At 36.0% G+C, this 23,473-nt stretch overlaps 1 protein-coding gene across 1 annotated transcript; it reads right to left on the bottom strand.

Annotated features, from left to right (window-relative positions):
• Nucleotides 1–14,498: 14,498 nt before the first annotated feature.
• On the bottom strand, nt 14,499–15,269 carry LOC145054984 (receptor-like protein kinase FERONIA). The gene has a single exon (XM_079003265.1). The coding sequence runs from the start codon at nt 15,267–15,269 to the stop codon at nt 14,499–14,501; it is 771 nt and encodes a 256-aa protein (XP_078859391.1).
• Between the last annotated feature and the right edge of the window lie 8,204 nt (nt 15,270–23,473).

Raw genomic sequence — 23,473 nt, 5'->3', positions numbered from 1 at the left:
GTCAAACGTTTCAGGGTTCGCAGCTATCACATTCCCTTGAATGGGGGATGTCAGTCCCCAGATGAATCGTTCAATCTTCTTTCCTTTTGATGTGATCATACCCGGGCACAGCAGAGATAGTTCGCTAAATCTCGATATGTAGGCATCGATGTTCGCGTTCTGCATAGTGAGGTTCCATAGCTCTTGCTCCATCTTCTGTATTTCGCCTCGTGGGCAGTACTCAGCCATCAACATTTCTTTCATTTCAGTCCATGGCATAGAGTTGGCTACAGGGAGCGTCATAGCTTCTACGTGTCCGTTCCACCAAGTGAGTGCTTGGTCCACAAAAGTACAGGCCGCGAACTTCACCTTCATCTGCTCGGGGCAATCACATATCTCGAATACCGACTCTACCTTCTCGATCCATCGCTTCAGAGTGATCACCCCTCCAGTGCCGTTGAAAGTTTGTGGTTTAGAGTTTGTGAAGTCCTTGTAGGTGCACGTTTTGGTGGGTCCTTGATTCGTCCCGTTGTTCGAACTTCCGGACCCTTGCCCGTTGCCTCCTCCGTTGTTCCCTCGGTGAAGTTGTGCCATAGCTGCTGTGACCGCAGCAGACACGGCTGCCTGGAAAGCAGTGGTGTCAACTTCGGGCGGGGTTGGTTCGGGATTTCTGCGAGTAACTCGGCGAGGCATCTTTCTGTCATGAAACGGAAAGATGTTGAGTGTATGTGGTTTCTGTGAGGTTGTGATCCTACTAACTAGGTGTATGGTACGAACTTATACATTGCTACCATCGGACACACAATCATAACATCTCAATGCATAACAATTTGTAATATCATGGCAAAACACACAAAAGTTCATTAATATTATCCGCATTTAATACAAGAAAATTTGCTCGTAAGAGCATACATAAGTGACACTAATTCGACAGCATAACGGCTCCATGAGTAGTGTAGTCACTTAAACATAGAGCCGGAGTACATAGCATAGTTCCTAATGACCTATTATGATAAGTCTATCCCTAACCGTGATGAGCTGCGTCTGGAGGTGGTGCCGAGGTCATATGCCGAAATGTTGCGCCAGTAACTGCGCCATCTCTGCCATGTCTCCAATAACCTCATCCCTCTCATGCTCTGCTCGCACTGCCCGAGCTTCCATAGCATACAACTGTTGTCGCAGCGCGGCAATCTCAGCTTCGAGGGAACGGTTCTCTCTTGGGGGTTCACTGGTGGAGCGGGGTGGTCTGGTTGTGCCTCGTTCTCGCATGGCGGGACGGGGTCCTGGTCCCCGACCTGACCTTCCTCGTCGTCGTCGTCGATCTCTCCAAATTCATAGTCAGTGTCTACGTATTCATCGGGTCCGACGTTGTGTGCTTCCCCTGGATTCTCTCCCGGGTCATCCTCAAGCATCTCGTGAGCTACTAGGACCTGATGGAACTGGATACCCTGCTGCTCTTCCTCCATGACGACCGAGGGAAAATATAAACTATCATCACTCTCCTGACTATGACTTATGCTAACTAGACGCTCTCTTTTTGGTGGTAAAGGGTATAGTTTTAGGTTCCCTAGCTATCCCGATCTCGTCAAGACGTGTGTTAGTTTTACTTTGGAGAGAATGTAGTTGATCAGGCTACATTCACTCCTTGGTATCACTAAGAACAGTCCCAAATTAACCGAGATACCAGCATTATTGTGTTTGATTCGGCGTTATGTTCTTATTCCTAATGCAAGCAAGCGTGTTTTATTTACTTGTTTTGTTCAGAGTTATGTTAGTCCCTCTTTTTGGTTTATAGTTGCATATCAATGTGTGGCTCGACATGCTAGTTCACTATAAGCAAAGCTCTGATACCAACCTGTCACACCCCCGAACCAGACGGCGGAAACGTTCGGGAGCTGTCGTGACTCAATTGAATACCATAACATTGAATATATATGAAACGTAACAACATTCGTCACCATGCATTAATATAGTACAACCAGTAAAGTTTACATGAAGTACATTGTTTAAACATTACATTCCCAAAAATAAATTTGTTCGATTCGTTAATAAGTAAACTGCAAGCCATCACTGAGTACATTTCCCTTTGATTCACTGGTTCCCTGAGAATACAAGTATTTTGAAAAACGTCAACATGTGAAATGTTGGTGAGTTCATAAGCGGTATTTGTAAAACAATGTTTCGTATCGTTTGAAAACCACTAGAAAATCCGATATTTTCTGAAAAGAAAAGCTTTTGAAAACGTTTGTGAAGATCCATAGGTATGCTTGTTTGTTTCTATACTTACAAAAATTGTTCATAAAACTTGTATACATTTCGAATCCGTATGTATTGAAAAACCCTAGGAAAACCCGATGTTTTCCTAATTCTTTGATTTCCATGAAATTGAAATGAAACCATTGTAACACGTGAAGTTATCAAACCCAGGCGACGTTGGATTATTTTTGAGCATGATTAATTGCTACAAACACGCGTTACGCAAACGACCAGTTTATACCTATACCAACGATCCCGTAGGCGTCGTCGTACTAATCACGTTATCCAACCGCCCTGACTTCCCCACATCCGAAGAGAAAGAGGACACGAAGGCCCCGATGACTCCATTAACCGGTTGGGGATAAGAAAAAAAGTACGAGGGGTCCCTGACCCGCCTCGCATGAAATATCGACTTTACTAGCAATACCAAAGGACCCTTGGGGACCAATAGTATACAAGCCATTGAAAGTCCTTTTACGTTGTGTTAGATCGGTAAAACCCAACACCTCGTAAGGTAGAAGTCTTCGGGCCTTAAGATCAGGTCATTGGGCTAGCTAGGCCCAACAAACAAGATTTTACACTTTTGGGGCCCAAAGATGGTGCGTAGACGTCTGTGCACACTCGCATGTATATTGAATTCCCAAATGTTACTTGTATGAATCGAGGTATCGTCGTGTTAGTAGTTTCGGATTTTTATTGGTCGAGACCGAACCAATTCGTTTAACAACGACTTTTTGGTATTTGTGGTGTATTGTATTTCGTCGATAGTCGCGATGCCATTATTCGATCAAATTGCGTGTATTGAACTAGCCTTGAAAGTTTTCCGTGTTCAGCCCCTCATTGTTTGTAAAATTTACCTTTTCAACCCTTTAATTAAATAACTTTCCGGTTTGGTCCTTAAATCAATTTTCTTGACATTTTAACACCAAAAATTATTGAAATTAACATTTTTCAGCATATTTTTCATAGAAAACAGTTTAAGTCCCTGAAAATGCAGTTTTCTCGGTTATAACCCCTCTTTTTCGCAGTTTTGACAATTTTGGCCCAATTTGGAAAATTTTTTGCAACTTTGGTCCTTTTTAAATTTAAAAAGCATTTTAAACCTTTGAAAAGGACTTGGAACACTAATAGTCCACTGTTTTACAGAAAAACACAGTTTTCGCCCTCGAAAACAGAAAATTTCGCATAATGGGCCTTATTGGGCCGAAAATGTCATTTTTAGCCCATTAAGCTTAAAATTTATGTTTTTAATCCTCCAACAAGTATATTTTCAGAAAATACATTATGGAAACTGTTGTGACTCATCTCACCCATCAGATTTCGAAAGATTTCATTTTGGGCCCTTTAACTTTATATTTTTAGCATTTTATGTCCAAAAATTGAGTTTTTAGCCCAAAGAAAATGTTATTAAGCCATTTAGCTATTTTTCTTAGAACAATTTGTATGTAGAAATATACTTGATGCTAGTATCATTTAACATAAGATATATCTCGGTTTTGAGGGGTTTTATGGTTGGATCCAACATTATAACACACAAAAACACACATATAAGCATAAAAATCATACAAGGCATACAAAACACATATAGATCTACACTTTCACTTGTATTCCCCCCCCCCCCCCCCCCCCCCACAAAACTCATAAAAACAGAAAATAGGGGGTATGAAGCTCACCTCGTTTGAAGCTTTCGGTTTTTGATGAAAAGATGGAAGAAAACTTGGTGATTTTGGCTTTAGCACCCTTTTCTTGAAGATCTCGAGTTTGGTATGCTTCTAAGAGGTAAGATCATGATTTTGGCTTGGATTAGGAAAAGATTTTGATGACAAAAAGAATCTAAGTCATAGATCCACACATAATCTTACCTTAGATGAAGAATTTGTGGAAATTTCCTCTTGAATGCCTCCTAAATTTCGAGATCTTTGAGTGGAGAGGGAGGAGTGTTCTTGAGGGAGTTTGAGAGATTTTTGTGAGTGTGTGTGTGTTTGAGATGGCCGAGAGTGAAGGAGAGGAGAGAAGAGAAGTGATCTTTGATGAGATAGGTGCTTGGAAGTATAAGTTCCATGCATGGAAGTCCTTTGGTTAATAGTGAGGTGGCAAGCAAATAGTCAACTCTTCCATTTCTTCTTGGACTTGGGCCTTGGGCCGAGAATTTGGAAGGGAAAAGGAAAAATTTGGGCTTTTTCCCTTAAGCCCAAAATTTGAGTTAGTTTGGGTATGTTTTAAACCTAAAAGAATGTGGTAGGATTTTTACATTTTTGTTGGACTAGTTTAGGTTATTCATGGATCAAAGCTTTTAATTCATTTCATTCTAGGCCCAACATAGCCCAAAATGTTGAAATAAATTAATGTGGGTCCAATTAGAGCCCAATTAGGGTTCTAAGCTCATGATAGTCAAATTGGAAGCTTATTGGTCCATTTGGATCCAATAAGGGAGTTCTAGTCCAAAGTGGACCTAAACAAGAACTTCTAGGGTTTCCAATTGTTTGATGACTATTTGTAGTACTTGTATGATGTATTTGATTGAAGTTTTTGATGTCATAATCGTGGGTGTCAAACATGTTCTTAAGTTTTTGATTCACATTAACTTGAGTGTATAGATTACATGACACAAAATTTCCAGTTGTGACATGGGGTAAGAGTTTCTTATATATATATATATATATATATATATATATATATATATATATATATATATATATATATGGTGAAATTGTATATTTTGTGAGTTCTAAATTATATATATGATATAACTTTGTGGGATTGAAATCCCTATGTACTCACTAGGTTTTCCAACCTGACCCACTCCAGCTTATTTATATCGCAGGTGTTGATATGAAGTCACATTACACTGAGAGATTAAGGAGATATAAATCACTAGTGATAATGAATGTAAGTTATGTTTATGCTTATGTTATGTATTGACGATGACATCCCAATGGTTTAAAATAAATAAAAAATACATTTCTTTGGAAATGCTTTGATAACGTATTTATAATGTTTTTTTGGGAACAAATCCCGCAACATTTTTATAAAAATGGTACTCTGATTTTTATAAAGCATAAACATAATCGGTTTTTTCTGGCCGTGAAAATGGGGATGTCACACAAAGGTTATTATTCCAACCTTATTAAAAATCCATAAAATAAAAAGGACTTTAGTTGACCCAAGTTTGACTTTAGTTGACCCAAGTTTGACTTTGGTTGACTAAGGTTGAATTTACAATCCGTAAAATAACGGGATGTTACATCCGACCTGGAATACAGCATATGCAACATTCTACCTCTCAATCCCTCTTTTCTGGTTAGTCATATGTTATCCATCTGCTTGACTGGAAGAGATCCGACCTGGGTATACAACATATGCATTTCTAAAATCTAAATTCTCTCTTAATAATTATCTATTTACCTAAAGCAAGGAGTTCTTTGGAAGTTCTTGATTACTGGGGTATGTCGGGAAGTGGGGAACACGTTCTAGTGCATCTAAAACTGAACCATTTAAAATGTTGTATGTAGATCTCGCTACTAAATTTAAGTGGAGAACAATATCCTTGGTCGTCAGCTAAATGGTCTATTTAGGAATATAGGTGCAATGTCTTGTGATGTATAATGTGTTAAACTTGTCAATATCTTTCGTGTTTAAGTGGACCATAATACAGTGATTAACCAGATCTATTCATGCAAGTGAGGTACTGAAAAACAAGTTAAGGTTGTTTCAAAACTTATGATCCCAAAATGTTTAAATTTTAATTTTAAAGTGTGGTTAGTGTTAATTTTTTAATTTTTAATTCTATTTTTTTTAAAATTTTGTTTGCGTATAAATTTTTAGTTTTTTTTTTCTATTTTATTTTTAAGTCTTCAAAATGTCTCATTATTTAAATGGAAATGGACTATTTTTAAGGAGGATTTAAATTTAGGGATGAGACCCTTCGAATTTGTGTTATGGGCCGCAAACCCTAATTAGGTTATAAAAGAGATGGTTTTCGGATTTCCTTTTCTCTTTACACGTTTTCCGCCACAATCGCCTCTTTCTCTCTCTCGTTTAGCCACGATTGTTGCTCAAATCCCTTCACTCGATTCATCATCTTTTGTGTGTTTAATCGAAAATTGTTCACTGAATCATTAACGTAAGTGGATTGCGAGCACAATGCATTATATCTAACATGATTTTGTTAAGTTTTTGCAGGTTTTTAGGAGCTAATCACGATTCTGACCGAAGCTCTTCGTCAAAATGGGGTTTTGGTTGACAGTGAATTGTTTTCTGCCGAAAATCCAAAATTCTAGGGTTTTGGTTTACAGTGGGACGTTTTCGGCCGCAAACCAAAATTCAAGGGTTTTTGATTTTTAGTGGGACGTTTTCGGCCAATAACCCAATCCAACCAAAAAACGGGCCAAATCTAATTGAATTTGACCACTTTGAATAAAAATATTAAATTTTGACCATTTTGACCGAAATCAATTTAATTTTGACCAATTTCAAAGCACAATTCAAGCCTGTTTGACTTTGGTTGGCCGAAATCAACCTTAGTTGATCAAAATAAATGTTTTGAGAAAATTTACTTTATATGTTTAATTTTGCTTTTCTAACTTGGCTCGTTTAGTGCAAACAAATGGATGATTTGAAATTTGTCGAAACTCACAACATTGCTGGATATCTTTCTGATCCACCTCTGAGCCATCAAGAGTTTAAGTCCATGGTTCATGGATTAAACAACTGCGGGATCACTCATGCAATTCGAACGAATCCTATCATTTACAAAAATTTAGTGGGTGAATTCTGGGATAAGGCTTCTTTTAATAAAGTAAGAGCAAACGGAGCAGACACTATAGAATCAACTGTCAAAGGGGAGAAGATAATAGTGTCAGAACAAACCATCCAGGAAGTTCTCCGATTTGGAGATCATCCAGGTCCCTAACTGATATTCTTGCTACTCAGATTAGGGAGGTTCTCGAAAGAATTGGATATGAAGGAACCGTTCCTCCAACCTTGATGAAGCTACTCCCTCCCTACTGACGCTTTCTTGATATGCATTTCAGGTGGAAAATGGGGAGCGGATGAGATCTCCCGATCATCTATCGGTCCCATTGTTGCTTTCATCATGGATTTGGACTTTAATTTTTCAAAACTTGTGCTCAATGAAATGAAGAGCAACCTACAATGGAAAAAGAAGGACGAGTTCTTGATGTACCCAAGGTTTCTTCAAATGATATTTGATGATCAATATCCCTATTTTGAGAGGACAGGTGAAACTTTGGATATGAAATCCTTGGGTTCAAACACTTTTGGCTTGATGAAATAGAATCGCAAGGGCTTAAAGGTTATGTTCAGGGGAACAATCCCTTTAGTAAAATTTGGAAGATTTGCTGAGATTGAAGAAGCTCCTTTACTTCAAGATATTCCTGTTCATGAGCCTGAAGTTGTTCATGTTGTCACTTCCCCTTTAGCAAATGTGGCAGAGGAACATGCGCCCGATCATGATGTTGATGATGATGATGAAGGAAAAGGTGATGATGAAGAGAGTGATGTACCAGGTTTTAATGATGAAGATTTTGTTGGAATAGTGTCTAAGGCAGCAACTATATTAGGCAAGTATTTGACCCGATTGTGCATGGTCCTTTTAGGTTGCCTTCACCATAGCAACTTGACAGGATGATTTAAAATGAGAGAAGAAATATTATTAATATATTATGAGAATAATATAAGGAATAATAATATTGTTATTTGATTAATATAAGTCAAAAATTAATTAGGCATTAATTTGGTGACTTAAAGAGATTAATTAAATAAAAGGGCATAAACTGTCAATTATATGATAGTTGTACTTTGGGATGTAATCCCTTAAGGATAAGGGGTGGACGGTTTTAGGGCTTTGGATAGACCTAGAAATCGTCCAAGGCTTATCATAAGGGGGATTGGATTGCTTAGGGCCTAAGTTATCCAATTAGGGTTTAAGGGTGAAACCCTAGGAGCCTTACAAGTATAAATAGACCCAAGGGGTCAAGGAAATCGGCACTCTTGCCTTTGGAAGAACCTTGGCCGACTTCTTGCCCTCTCCCTTCTCTCTCCAATCATCCTCTTGCTAAGTTGGTGTTTGTAAGCCATTAGAGGAGTGACAATTGTAACTCTAAGCTCCAAGGACAAGAAGATTCAAGCAAGCAACTTAAGGTAATCTTCTAGATCTGTTTTTCTTATGTTATTACCTAGATCTATTATTCAAAAGTCTTGGATACAATTCATGTTCAATTAGAGAAACCTAGATCCAAGCATTAGGGTTTGTATGTGCACATAGGAATGTTCATATGGCTAAAACCCATCAGATTTCACGTTTGATTTTGAGCTGAGTGATGATGACTTTCGTTCGTTTTTTAATGGTGATGAAGTCAATGACGTTGTGAGTTCTCCAACAAAGACTGAGGGAGATACTAACATTCTCAAGCTGCCAATTTAAACACCGCTCAAATGGCAGAGATTATAGCTCAATTGGATTCAACTGCGAGGATTCCTCCCCGAGGTGAGTCTTCTAACTGTATTCATGCGTCAAAGGCACCAATGCCGGCCCATTATTGTGTTATTTAGGATGACAGATGTTATGTGGCTTATATGAGTTTTTATGATGGGTTGAAATAAACCCTAGGGCGTGGCCCACTATCGTATGTCCGGGTTGAAATAGTCCACAGGGCGGGGCCCACTATTGTATGATTAGGTTGAAAGATACCCCAGGGCGGGGTCCATATGTGTTGATCAGATTGAAATACACCCCAGGGCTAGGCCCATATATGTATATTAGGTTGCTTTATACCCCAAGGTTAAACCCAATTGTATTTTTGGTATGCGGTACTTCGGGGAACTGAGTAAGCTTTCGGCTTATAGTTTATGTCATTGGTTTCAGGTACTTCTGGTTTGAAAGGGAAGAGTCTGATGTAATGGCACAACCTCCTCCCTCATGAATTCTGCATTTTGAATTATTGTACTCTGATATTTTGGATATTATATATGGTGATGGTTTTTGGAAATAATTAATGAATGAAAGTGATAGTGTTTCAATGAAAATTTTTATCACTGCTTTTAGGTTGTTTTAGTGTGACAATTATGAAATTTTCGTCATCAACCGTCACTAGAAATTGGCACAGACAAATAGTAGCAATAGAATTTTCATATTTCGGAAAAATATGATTTGATATGATATGATTTATGAGTAAGAATAAGGTTAATAAGGTAAAAAACGAGTGACTAAAAGTTATACCACTATTACAAATTGTCAGTGTACTTCGAAAGTACACAGTAAGGTGGTCCCAAAGATATAAACATTGTAGAGTAACAATTTTATAAAAAGTAAAAATCAATCTCATTATTAATTAGAGTGGATTTTAGGTTATGATCACTGTGAGGAGTCGTAGTAGCAGCAGCCTAAGTTTGTGATTCTGATATCTTCAGTTGAGGTGAGTCTTCACTGATTTGTATGTGTAGGATGCAGGCCCGGTTTTAAAGGGGGGCAAGAGGTGCAGCCGCACAGGGCCCCGAAAAAAATAGGGCCCGAGTTTTATATAAATTGTATATTAAATAATTAAATATATATTAGTTTATTCAAGTTTTTGCATAAATCCTGTGTAGCTCAGTTGGCATAAGCACATCCGCATCCTTACTTTTCAATCAAGCGTAGGGGTTCGATTAATGTGCACATCATTTTGATGTGATTAATTCAATTTATAGTTTTGGCCCTTATTCTATGTTGTATAATTCATAATCAACCCTTCCTTTAGCAAATCAGTTTTCAAAAGTTACACAATTAACCCTTGAACTTTTTATAAAATTCCATATGTTTCTTTTTAATTAATTTGTTTACTTTTAAGTTTTCCGTAACGAAAATTCACCGTCTTAAGTTTGTTTATCTTATATATTGAAAAATTATATTTAGGGCCTCATTTTTCTTCTTAGCACAGGGCCTTTAAAATCTCTGAGCCGACCCTGGTAGGATGTATGTGATCATGTGACTATTACTGATATAATTGTATGAATTATGGATGGAGCCAATCTGGGCTCGGAGTCCTAACGGTCTCAAGGTCAATACGAACCCATGGGTTGATACAGACCCAACACAGCTACTTGTTATATGGGGTTGATACGGACCCGACACAGCCGCGTGCTATTATTTTTATGTGTATGATGTGTGTGGTATTTTGGAAAACTCAATAAGATTTATGCTTACGTTTCAGGTACTTCCGGTCCGAAAGGCAAGGGCCCGACCTAATCGCAGCGCATCTACGCCTGTTCAACATTTGTATGATCTTTGAGATTGTACTCTGATAATTATTTTTACATATACATACTTTTGCTGGGATGATATGGATATTTGATGATTTTTGATTGACTTAAAAATGAAATTTGTACTTATGAATTTTAGGTCGTTACATATTAGGAATACACCACCCTACAAGTTGATATTTCGGTACAAATATGAGCTGATTATGGATTTTACATGCCCTTTGGCTCAATAATTTCATTCAAATGTAGGTTCTTACAATTAAGTACTACTGAAAAAAGTAAGTCTTTTCCTTTTGTTTTTTCATGTTCCAACATACAAACATTCAATCTCTCGTATTCTCTTACTTCTTGTGATTTTATTTCTCTCAATCTTTCTCGTACATTCAATCTCTCGTATTCTCTTACTTGCTGTGATTTTATTTCTCTCAATCTTTCTCGCGAATCAATACTTATGGATACATTTGTGAGTTTTGTTTAGTTTTTTCTTCCTTGGCCCTTCCCTACTCTAACAATCAACAAGAGAACAACTCAAGGACTCTAAGTTTTTAACTTTTGTCTTTGATTCTTCATAATTATTTGGAACGATTGTGATTTTTCATTACATTTTCAGCAATAGTTCATAATACATGATATTTATTTTTAATCAAATGAAAACTATATGATTGGTTTTTTCTAAAGTTTATAAATTTATGTAGGCCAAATTATACAAAATAGCAATCTACTTTACTCCTTTTTACCGATATAGACAACGGACTTATATTTTATTCCCATAACAACAGCTTACTTATAAGTTTTTACCCATAGTGGCAATTTACTTTATAGGTAAGAGTTTGTATGTATATTGCTTCTAAATGTAATATAATGCTATTATTGGTTAAAGATAAAGTAGATTTCTATTTCCTATTATTTTAACAACTTATATGCCTTTATACAAACTGATGCAACAAGCAATATCATATAAAAAATTGTCACGTGCACGAACTTTTTTTTACTATTTTTAATTAATGGATAAGAGGAAGGGTAGGTACAATATTGCATAAGAATATAAAATTATATGGACAAACTCAGATATTCCACAATTATTTGACTTATTAATAAGTAGCCAATATGATGATCACCATGAAGTTTTTGACTCTTTGTCAAATTCAGATATTCCACAATTATTTGACTTATTAATCCTCAAAATGTTGCTCATTGACTTCCATAAGCATCATATACGAATTACAAAGCATAGTTAGATTTAGATCGGAAAGTTAACCATTTTGTGTTCGATGATTTAACCCTAATCAAGGCATGTAAGAAGTTTAGTAAATTCATCATATATATATATATATATATATATATATATATATATATATATATATATATATATATATATATATATAAGAATCTTTCACATGGTTTGACTTTGTGGAAAACTCAACCGTGTGTGGTTCTTTGAAACTTAATTCCATATAAACATACTTAAATATACTAAATTCTTCAACACAACTGATATAGAAATTGTAATTATACTGATTGTTGAACTCCTTATAGTTCCTTACTAATTACTAACTGAATTTGCTCATGTTCTTTCTCTCGATCTCTATGTTTGATGAGATTAGGAGAAAGGGAAACGAAGCTATAAGAACTTTGGAAAAACACGACATATGGGGAAGATACATCAACGAAACACATACTACAACTTCAATCAAGATTACATCATGAATTTCAGATCAAGAAGTCACAACAATTTAATTTCTGTTACCATGAATCAAACCACCGGCGGACGACGGCCCCTTAGTAGTGGTTCCCTCAAGAACTTTCAGATATTCAGCAGTTGAAGTAGATTGATGAGGATTCACAGCATTATGGGAAGGAGGGTTAGCAGCGAGATCCCGTATTTCGAGGTTTTGGATCAAAGACAGAGGTCTTGGAGCCACATGTTGAAACGACAGTGGTTTGTCATTGATATTATCGGAACCACCATGTTAGGTGTATTTTGCGCAACTTTTTGCACAACTTTTAGTCCCTTTTATGCATGTATTTAGCTTAGTTATATTTCATTATTCGTGCATTATTATTTTATTCATGTTAGTCTCTCGAACGACCTTATGTGCACACTTTCATGTCTCTTTCAGGTAAACCGAAGGTTGGAGTGCGTTTTTGGAGGTGTCGGAGGGCATTGTTGAAGATTGCGGGTTGATCGGGTGTAAAACGGATGAAATGAGAAAATCAAGTTTGGATTCGGATTCAGAGGGCCACACGGGGCGTGTTGGGTTTGGCCAAGAAATCCAACACGGGGCGTGTTTGACCATTCCAGGCATTTTGACTTCACTGAACACGACCCGTGTTCATTTAGCGTATTTGGACACGGGGCATGTTGGTCAAGATGAACACTTTTGAGCATCGTACTAGCTGGAATCGAGGATTGATGGCTATGTTTTCAGTCAACACGACCCGTGTTGATTTACTCTATTTTAACACGGGCCGTGTCCGACTTAAAAACTGCCTTTTGGGAGTTTTTTCCATCTTTCATATGTCGGGAATTGGTTCATTTTGGGGGGCAACACAACATATCAGAGCATTTTTTGAGAAGGGATTTCGAAGGTTTTTGCAAGGGTTTGTCCGTTAATCATTTGGAAACATTAATTCTCGTTTTTGTAAGTTGTAATTACACTTAATTTCATCTTTTAGACTTGTGATCTTGTTCTAGCCATGTGTGGCTAGAACCCTAAGTTTCTCTAATTTCATGTTTTGACTTCTTGGTAGTGACTTCAATCATATGACATGATGTTTGTTCTTAATTTCTATCTAATGAATTTGATTTTGCTTCAATCGAATGTTTGATTCTAATTGTGTTTCTTATTGGCCATTTCAATTAGGGTTAGGTCATTCAAGTTATCTCTTTTACAAAATCCGTAATTGTTTTTTGAAATTGAACAAGTAACAAACATTAAATTGATCTCTATTAAATGAATTTAGTGTAAATATTATTCATACACTTTTACACTCCCGAGCTTATGAGGAGTATTGGGTGTTGTTGGGAACATTCATATAAAGCTTCATGCAATCTTATAATCTAATTCTAAGAGCTTGTTTAGATTCGTTTAATAAGGTTAGGGTTAATCAAAGAGCTTGTTTTGGTTAATTAATGTGGTGAATGGGGTTAATAAGATTAGGTTTATAAACCCCTTTATAAACCCAACAAATAAAGGGGTACAAATGACCTAACCCATTCACCAATGTTATAGACAAGTATCATATGACGACCTTCCTGGCAAAATCCATGAAGAGAGATTATGTTCGGATGCTTACAAGTAGTCAACATTTCAATTTCTGCATGGAATCCTTCTTCTCCTTGGTTGTCTTCTTTAATATGTATGCGTTTTATAGCTACAGTGAAGTGTTTCTTTGGGAAACTATCTTTATTATTCTCTTCTAATGACAATAGATCTCTGCTGTAGACAATGCCAAATTCTGCTTTGTAAACCTCGTCATATGTGCCTTCCCCAATGAGGTATGCTTTGCCAAAATTATTGGTGGCCTTCTCTATATCAGTTAGTGAGATCTCTAAGTGCCTATGGTTTTTCTACTGCAGCATTGGGTTTATATTAAAAAAAGAGTGTTACGCCCTATATAGGCTAGCAAGGATGAGAATGAAGTTTAAAAAAAAACAAATCATTGAAACCCTTTTGTTGGGCTTCAAAATAATGTAGGATATAACCTTTATTTACCAAAATAACCTCAGACTGAAAGAACTAATTACCTTCAAGTGATTGGTTGACGCATCTTCATCTTCTGTATATTCCTTTAAATTCAGCTGCAACCAAATCACTGGAAAATAACAACATAAATATATGGCTTGAAATTAATGATACAGATAAAAAAAACAAAAATAAAAGTGTAAGGGGGAAAGGGAAATTAAGAAAAAAAAAAGATGGCGTTACAGTTTCATCATGTTCCCGTTGAATATCCAAGGCTTTCTCAAGTCATATGACGAGTTGATGAATATCTGGTCGTGTTTATCGTTGCTCCTTTATGCAACAATATGCTATTTCCGAGAAAAGGTGAAACGACTGAGGGTCCATTTGTTTCAATAGATCCGGATCAATCATATCATCTAGTTTTCTCTTTTCATAGTGGACTCTGGCTATGGGAGCTAAGAACTCTTCATTTGGAATATCCAAGTAATAAAATCCCTCTATAGAATGATATTCCTCAATGTTCACATCGAATAAATACCCGTCATGCTCAATGATATGATCCAGTTTCCCCAAAACATCCTGTGATTCATCTTTTGGATGTTGTTTGGCCAATTGAAATAGAAACCAATCAGGATGATTGAATCCTGTCCTCCCACACATGACTTCAAATAATACAACCCCAAACGAGTACACATCTGAATTGTGAGTTAAACCTCCAGTCTTGACATATCTTGGGTCTATGTACCCTAACGTGCCACTAGGAGAATCATGGAAAAGTTGATGCCTTCGAGCCGCTGTAATTTTCATTGAAAGTTTAAAACCAGATAACTTAGGTTTCCATTTTTCATCTAGTAAAATCTTGGAGCTTTTGATATTACGATGTAAGACGCTAAAATCACGTTCCTTATCATAATGGATGTAACTTATTGCACGTGCAGTTCCAACACATATTTCTAATCTTCGCATCCATGTGAGGGTTGGGTCTTTGAGATATTTGTCGAAACTTCCGTGGGTCTCATGCTTGTTTATGATAATCTTTTCACCATCTTGATCGTAATAAAACCCAAACAATAGAGACGAGGTTGTCATGCTTAAGTGTGGAAAGCATCGAAACCTCCATCCAAAACTCTTTCTTTCCTTTCTAGTATGTCGTATCTAACTTTCGTGCAACAATATCGATCCATTCACCGTGCCACAAGAGCTTTCCTCTGTAAGGCTGTCCAAATCTACCTCGTATGATGAGATTTTCATCGGAAAAGTTGTTGGTGGCGGATAGTATCTCTTCAAGTGGGATTTGTAAGTGAGCAAACTGTTTGTAGGAAGATGAAGACGATGTGGTGTTTGTGTTTTTGTTTATCGATATTTGAAAGGTAGAGGATGTTCAATGTATATATATAAGGGAAACCTACCTCCTTCTCTACTTTCCAATGTTACCATCTATACAGAAACTTCCCATGTAATTAATTAGCCTTTCCGAGTTCAACATTCGCCCTATCATGTACATCATTGATAATACAAATCATGATTCCTTACCAAATAATAGAGCCCTTGTCACTATATCGGAACCCCAGCCGCCATTGCCATAGTCTGAATCTTGCTCTGTTTCAAGATCACGCCCCCGCCTCTGTTCCAGAATACACCAACCTCCCCTGGACTGAAACTTGCCCGAAGCCACTAGAAAGCTAGATACTGTCGGAGATCTACGACCAAGAATAGTTCAGACCTGCTGATCGCTGCTCAGACCAACTTCATCACAGGCAAACCCAAACCCTCCGACCTGTTGCAACTATCCTCTCCGGCCGCCGCCGTTCAAACTATCGAAATTCTTCACAAAACCCTCCGACACCTCGAAGACTCGTCAACAATCAGAGTTTCGAGCACCGCCGCTGTGACAACCCAAAGTTCGTTTCATTATTTGTAACCCTTTCCGTTAATAAATTCGTCGTTTTCAAATTCATTTCCATTTACGCTATTAAATTAAGTCATTAATTTGAAATTGATATTATGACTTAATGGGTGTCCTAGCGCGTTTAGGACTCATATTAACACCCCATATTAGTAATCGGAAAATTTTTAGAATCGACCATATCGGGTTACGACAACTTGATCGGGTGTGACCAAAAGCCACGTCTAACATCGGTATCGAGTAGAATTCCACCATGTCCCGAACTCGAATCCTATTTAAGGCCCAAAAGACTTCAATTTGAAGCTTTTTTTCTCTCTCTCCCTACTCTCTCTCTAACCTCTCTCCTCAATCCAAACTTAAGGTCCAAAATCATCAAATTAAGGCTCCAATTCATCAAGGTAACTCCCCTAACTCATAGATTAGCATCCTTAGCCTTCAAATTCGTGCTTAATTTTTGAAAAATGACCATTTTCATGTGCTTAGGGCCCTGGAACATGCTTGGGCTGTAAACACACATAAAAGGGGGTTTTGAGCCTTAAAACCCTTCCATATCACCTTTGGGGCTTAGAAATGGCTTAATGTCTTAATGGAACGGACTTAGAACACCTTGAATCCAACTTTTGGGGAGTAAACTTGAGTTTACTGCCCAAGAACATGCTTGGGTCGTAAACTCATTATCATGGGTAGTAAACTCAAATTCAAGTGTTTAAATGCCAGTTAAACACACCAATAGCCTTGGATTAAAGTCTAGAACCAACCACAATCGATTTAGGGGCCATAAACATGATGAAAACCGTCCATTTAGGAGCTTACGGCCGTAAACCTCCCAAGAATGGGTTCCTGCGCCGTAAACTCATAAACACATGTGCAATGATGCCCTAAATTCACCCCTTTATTGGTAAAATGTGTTTAAATCACATGTGATTGACATTACACCACCAAACCATATAAGAAATGGATATAGGGGAGCTTACGGCCGTACAATCCTAGTTTACTACCGTAAACTCCTTTAAGTGGTCCATTTGGTGGTTTAATCCCTTTCCAATGCACTAGAATCAAATCTAGCATCATCCCTTAAGTGTTTTAAGGCCATTTAGCACCCAAAAGCACCATCCATGAGTTTACGACCGTCAACTCATGGGGATGTGGTATTTAGGGCCGAAAACTCTTCTAAGAGTTTACTCTTGAAGAGTAAACTCCATTCCTAAGCCATACACGTCCTTTGATGTCACCCGGGTCACTCCAAACACTTGATTTGAAGTGTTTTTGCGTCTTGGAGTGTATTATCATATCTAATTAGTGATTTAAAGTCTAATTAGATACATTTGTATATCATTTCATATTACATAGGAATCTCGCGCGTTATCAAGCCCCGAACCGACACTTAACATTCAAATCGTCACGTTTTCTCGCCTGGTGAGTTCATACCCCTACCATTTTTCAATGTTTTTCACTGTTTTCAGGGGGGAATACAAGCAAAGTACAAGGAACACTTGTACTAAAAAAAACTTGTTTTACATGTGTTGTGTTTCATATTTCATATGCTTTTAACGTCGACAATCATAACAGATAACCGTTTGAACTTGCAGAAAACATTACCGTATTATTTGTGAAAAACGTTATAAAATGTTGTATTTTATATTTTCACAAATGGTTTTCCACATTTTATCAGTTAAAAGCGTAACATTTGAACTTTGAACATGAAACTTAGTACACTGTTTTGTCCTTGGTAACACTCTATAGAGATACGCGATTGGAGGATCATTGTTTGTAACAGTATCTTTCTGTATTATTACTAGTAAATTTGTTATTCCTATAAATTGGAGACACGTCCTCGGAGAATACTCCACAGAGATACACGAGTGGAGGACCGCACCCGTAACTAGAATCTCTTAGATAGGGAGCGTGACTTGAGTGTATAGATCTATATGGGGCTGACTACCCCACACCTGGCTGCTAGTTACAGCCGAACCGAAAGGTTCAAGGGTGACGAAGTTCATAAAGTGATTTGGACTACTTATTGCCATATCTAGTCTATCGTATGGTTATGGAACTCGCAATTTGGATAACAGAGATTTACTTGATAGTAATAATGAATAAAGTAACTAGTTTACTTGTACATATTAGTATTATACACGTGTTAAAACTAATACATTTTACAAGGATAACCAGGTTTTCGGTATACATCTTTCACATTACAGATTGGTAACCAACTTTCAGGAAAATATGGGATTTTCCTGGGGTAACATTTGTACATAACCAGATTCGTGTAACAAACCAGATAACTAAACCTTACAATTCACAAGAGTAACCATGTTTTCAGTGTACATCTTTTACATTACATTTCGGATTAGAAACCAACTTTTAAGAAAATATGGGATTTTCTTGGTGCGTAACTTTTTCAGAAACCGAAAGGGAACTTGTACATTTTCAGAAAACGAAACCGTTTATGAACTCACCAGCTTTATGCTGATTTTCAAACTGCATGTATTCTCAGGTCCGCATTAGACAGGTACCCGATGATCCTTTTGACGAAGACGGAGTGCGTTGAAGACACGTCTTACTTTTGTTTATATATATACATATGTATCACACTTGTAACACTTGGTTTTCAAACAAATGTAAATTCTAATATGTAATGTAATGTTTGTTTACTTCGCTTACTATGTACATTGGTTGTGATACTTAACATGAAGTCACCTCCGCCCCGGAACGTTTCCGCCCTGGGTTTCGTGGTATGACAACCGCCCCATTGGTCGTCCCTATAGTAAAATCCGATTGAATCTTGCTCTCCGTGAACTCCACAATATCAAAACTTGTTCTGACCAATGTTGGGTCACCGACACTACCCTCTTCTCCTTTGAGAGCATCAAACGCGGTTGTTTCTAGCGAGCGTACGTCAAATCGTTGCCTTTGCATTTACCAGTCTTGACCCCTTTTTCTTAGGGGGTTTTTGGTTTATCTTTTGAGGGGCCAAAAGTTCTTTTTGGAAAAGATAGAATGCAAAAGATGTTTGGTAACACCATTTTAAAAGCTACTTTTTGGAAAAGTCAGGAAATGCTGTCTTTTTGTAACTTTTGCTAAAAGAACTTTTGGCTCCCAAAAAGATAAACCAAACACCCCCTTAGTAGTACCTTATTATATTGAGGTGTTGAGTCGATGACTAACGTATATATGCCCATCATCCTCCAAAAAGGCCACTTTAAAATATAATTTCACATTTAAAAATCCAAAGTTCTAAAGTTGATCTCCAATTTCCGAAAAAGGTTCGAAAATAAGATTTGTGACTACTTATTTAACTCAAACATTTTTTTAGTCATTTATAAATAAAAAAGTTTTTGAAAAGGTGTTGGGACCATCTCCAACATTTATTTTTTTAGACCATCTCCAGCCTATCTTTATTTTTTTCTTCATAAATAGAGTAAAAGAATAAGGTAAATATTTCATTTCCAACCTTACTCCATTTTTTATCCTATTTTTTACCCCAAAAAGTATATATTCCTAGAATATTTCATTCCATAACTTATATATATATATATATATATATATATATATATATATATATATATATATATATATATATATATATATATATATATATATATATTGTCAAATACACATCTCTACTAATTAGATTTTAACAAATATATATTGTATTTTTTCACTACAAAAATATTTCAAATTATATTATCATAAATAAAATATTTATATATAATAAATTTAAATGAATTATTATTTATTATAAATAATTATTAAATAAATAAGATTATATTTATAATAAATATATCAATATTACGATCATATTTGTATCTAAATTATAATTAGTAGACAAAATAAACTAGAAATGTATAATAAATATTGCATTTAAATTATAATTAGTAGATAAAATAAACTAGAAATGTATACAATAAAAATGAGAGGGACTAAAATTGGCAACCAAACTTCAACTTCATTTTTTGAGATATGAATAGTATTCCCCCATATTTTGGAAAATGCTATTCATATATCCAAAAATGGTGGTGGAAATGGGGTAGGGTTGGAGAAGAATGAGAGAAGAAATACGAGAAAAAATGCAGTTTGGGAGTGGATTGGAGATGCCCTTAAGACCATCTCCAACCCACTTTTATTTTTTTCCCCCAAAAATAGAGTAAAAAATAGGGTAAATAGTGTTTCATCTTCAACCATACTCCATTTTTTATTCCATTTTTACCCCAAAAAGTATATATTCTATTTTTCTAACTTATATAAATTGTCATGGTTTTAACAAATATATAATCTGTATTTTTTTCATTACAATAATATTAAATAAATAAGATTATATTTATAATATATAATTATAAGTTTTTGTAAAATACGTTATTGTGTTTTAAATTTTCAATATGTATTTAAATTTTAATATGATTTTGGTAAACAAAAAACAAACTTTATATTTATAATTAATTAATATAATTTAATATATAACACAATATTATAAGTATTAAATATTACATTTAAATAATAACTAGTAGATAAAAAAACTAGAAATATATAAATATATAAAACGAGAGAGTAAAACCGACAACTCAAAGTTCATCCCTATTTTGGGGGAAATGAATAGTATAAAACCATATTTGGTGTTATACTATTCATTTCCCCCAAAATGGGGGACTAAATTGAGTGGGATTTGAGAGGAATAGGGGAAGAAATTGCGAAAATAATGGAGAATGAGAGTGGGTTAATGAATAATATAACATTGTATTTAGTATTGTATTATTCATCAATACTATATATAATGTTATGTTTAGTGTAAAAATGAGTTTAGCGTAGAGTATAATGTGAGATTGAACATGCATTTATATGATAGTAAGAAGTTATAAGTTGATAAGCACTTTTTAAAAAAGTTTAGATAAACGTATTGTCATTTTATAAAAATGAGAAGTGTGTGACTTTTTGAAAACTCTTTTTGATGTGACTTTTTTGAGAACATTTATTAAGGAAGTAAAAAGCTCTTTTCAAAAAAGAGAAATTAAAACTTGTTCGGACCAACGTTGGGTCGTCGATGCTACCATCGTCTCCATTGAGGGCACCAAACGCGGTTGTTTAGGGAGCGCATACGTAAAATCGTTGCCTTTTTCTTTACCAGTCTTGACTCCTTTTTCTTAGTAGTAACTTATTATATCGAGGTATTGACTCGATGATTAACGTGATGGGTTTTGAGCAAAACAACAATCCTATGGTGAACATGCAAAACCCTAAAGCTTTGGATCTAGGTTTCTCTATCATACATGCAAACTTATCCGAAGCTTACAAACCCTAGATCTAGTATACAAAATTTGAAAATAATAACTCAAACAAGTTTAGATGATTACCTTTCACAACTAGCAAGAATCTTCAACTTCAAGAGCTTAGCATCACAATTGTAATATCTCTAATGGCTTACAAACACCAAGGCAAAAAGATGATCTTTGAAGAGAGGGAATGGAGGCACAAAATTAGCTCTAAGACTTCTTAGGGTTTCCAGTGGCCGATTTATGATGCCCTAGGGGTTCCTTATATAGTGGCGCCGCTAGGGTTTCGGTCAAAACCCTAATTGGATAACTTAGGCCTTAAGTAGTCCGAAAAACCTTCTGGAATAAGGCCATGGATGAAATCATAGTGGGCTTCCACTCCAAATTTCTTCCCCTTCATATCCATAAGGATCTACAGCCCAAATCCAATTATCTTATAATTGGCAATACCAGTCCCCTTTATTTAATTAATCTCTTTTAGCCACAAAATTAATTCTTAATTAATTCTTGACCAATATTAATTAAACAATATGATTTCTCTTTTAATATATTATTCTTAGAATATATTAATAAACCATAATATCCTTTCTCTCAATTAATCCTCCAGTCCAGTTGCTTTGGTGAAGGCTGATGGGTTTTAGTATACTACAACATCCTGTGGTGAACATACAATCCTATATACCTTGGATCTATGTTTTCACTAATTATACATGCAAATGGTTTCCAAGGAATTAACCTATAACTAGCATGCAATTTGACGTAAACAATATAAGATACTAGTTAGGATAACATACATCTTTGTTGTAGCTTGATTCCATGGAGTTTAAGAGTCTAGTGCCCAAGTGTGACACCTCAAATGGTTCACACAACACCACCAATAACTTGGAATAACTTGAGAGAAAAGTTCTTATGCTCAAAATCGGCTAGCCCTCTCATATGAACCCTTAGAGCCAATTTCTTGGGCTATCAGGGTTACACCATGTAACTCATGACTTTCCATATTCTTCATGCTCTATGGGTTAAAACCTCCATGGAGTATCCATGGGTTACTCCAAGGGTTTAGCCCAACATGAAGAACTATGGATCATAAATCCACATATATAAGAATGAATGATTTACACAATCAGTCCCCATATATTTAATTTATGTCTTTTGATCATAAAATTAATTCCAAATTAATTCTTGATCAATAATAATTAAATAATATGATTTCATATTAATATATTAGAACTTATAATATATCAATAAATCATAAATATCGTTTTCTCACAAAAGTCTATCCAAATTGTTCTGAAGCCATGCAACCCAAATGGACCATGCCAAATTGGGTCAAGTACATACCACTTATAGTTATGGACTTAGACACTAATCCAAAAGTCTCCCACTTGGATAAGTCTAGTAACTATTATTGCAAGTATGACTCTGCAACATGACTAGCAATCATAGCTCTTAAAAGCCGTTGTCGTACTCTGAACAAATCAATGACGCGACCATTAGATAAGGGACCATATATTCCTCAATTCTAGATATCGTATGGACTGAGACATGGATTTTAATCATTCTCTCTATCCATTTGTTGTTTCTCAATTTCCGATTTATGACAATCGACTAATTGAACAAATCAAATCAGTCCAGGCCCGACCGAGCACTTACATTTGTCATCACTAAATCATCAAGGGGCCCACAGATATCGCTTTTATCCCTCCAACGGTAAAATGAATGGATAAAATTCAACTAAAATGTTCGCTTGTATTTACTCATCAATTTACACACAACGATATGTTTTATAACAACCAAGTTACTGGTCGCGTTTACATATGTCAATGTACAACCGATGCGCAACTACAACTCACACGTCTCCGCTTGAAGAATATAAGATATTATCGTCTCATGATCACTCATGATAAAATCCATTAAGTGATTCAAATGAGCGTGGGTTTAATACAATGCTCGAATCTTATTCTAGGAGCACTCATGAATACTACAGCTATGTCTAGGCCACCTAGACAAACTACAAACCCATTCATGACAGTCTTGCCTCATACCTACTTCCAAAGTATGATTGACTGTGGAGAGTTTGAATAACCTAGTTATTCGGGAATTCAAAATATGCAAAGTGA

This window comes from Lactuca serriola, chromosome 1 (genome assembly GCF_051521515.1).
Source record: "Lactuca serriola cultivar US96UC23 chromosome 1, Lser_US96UC23_V15, whole genome shotgun sequence".
NCBI classification, from domain to species: Eukaryota; Viridiplantae; Streptophyta; class Magnoliopsida; order Asterales; family Asteraceae; genus Lactuca; species Lactuca serriola.
The sequence above is the reverse complement of the archived record's forward strand: the minus strand, read 5'-3'. Positions and strand labels throughout refer to the sequence as shown.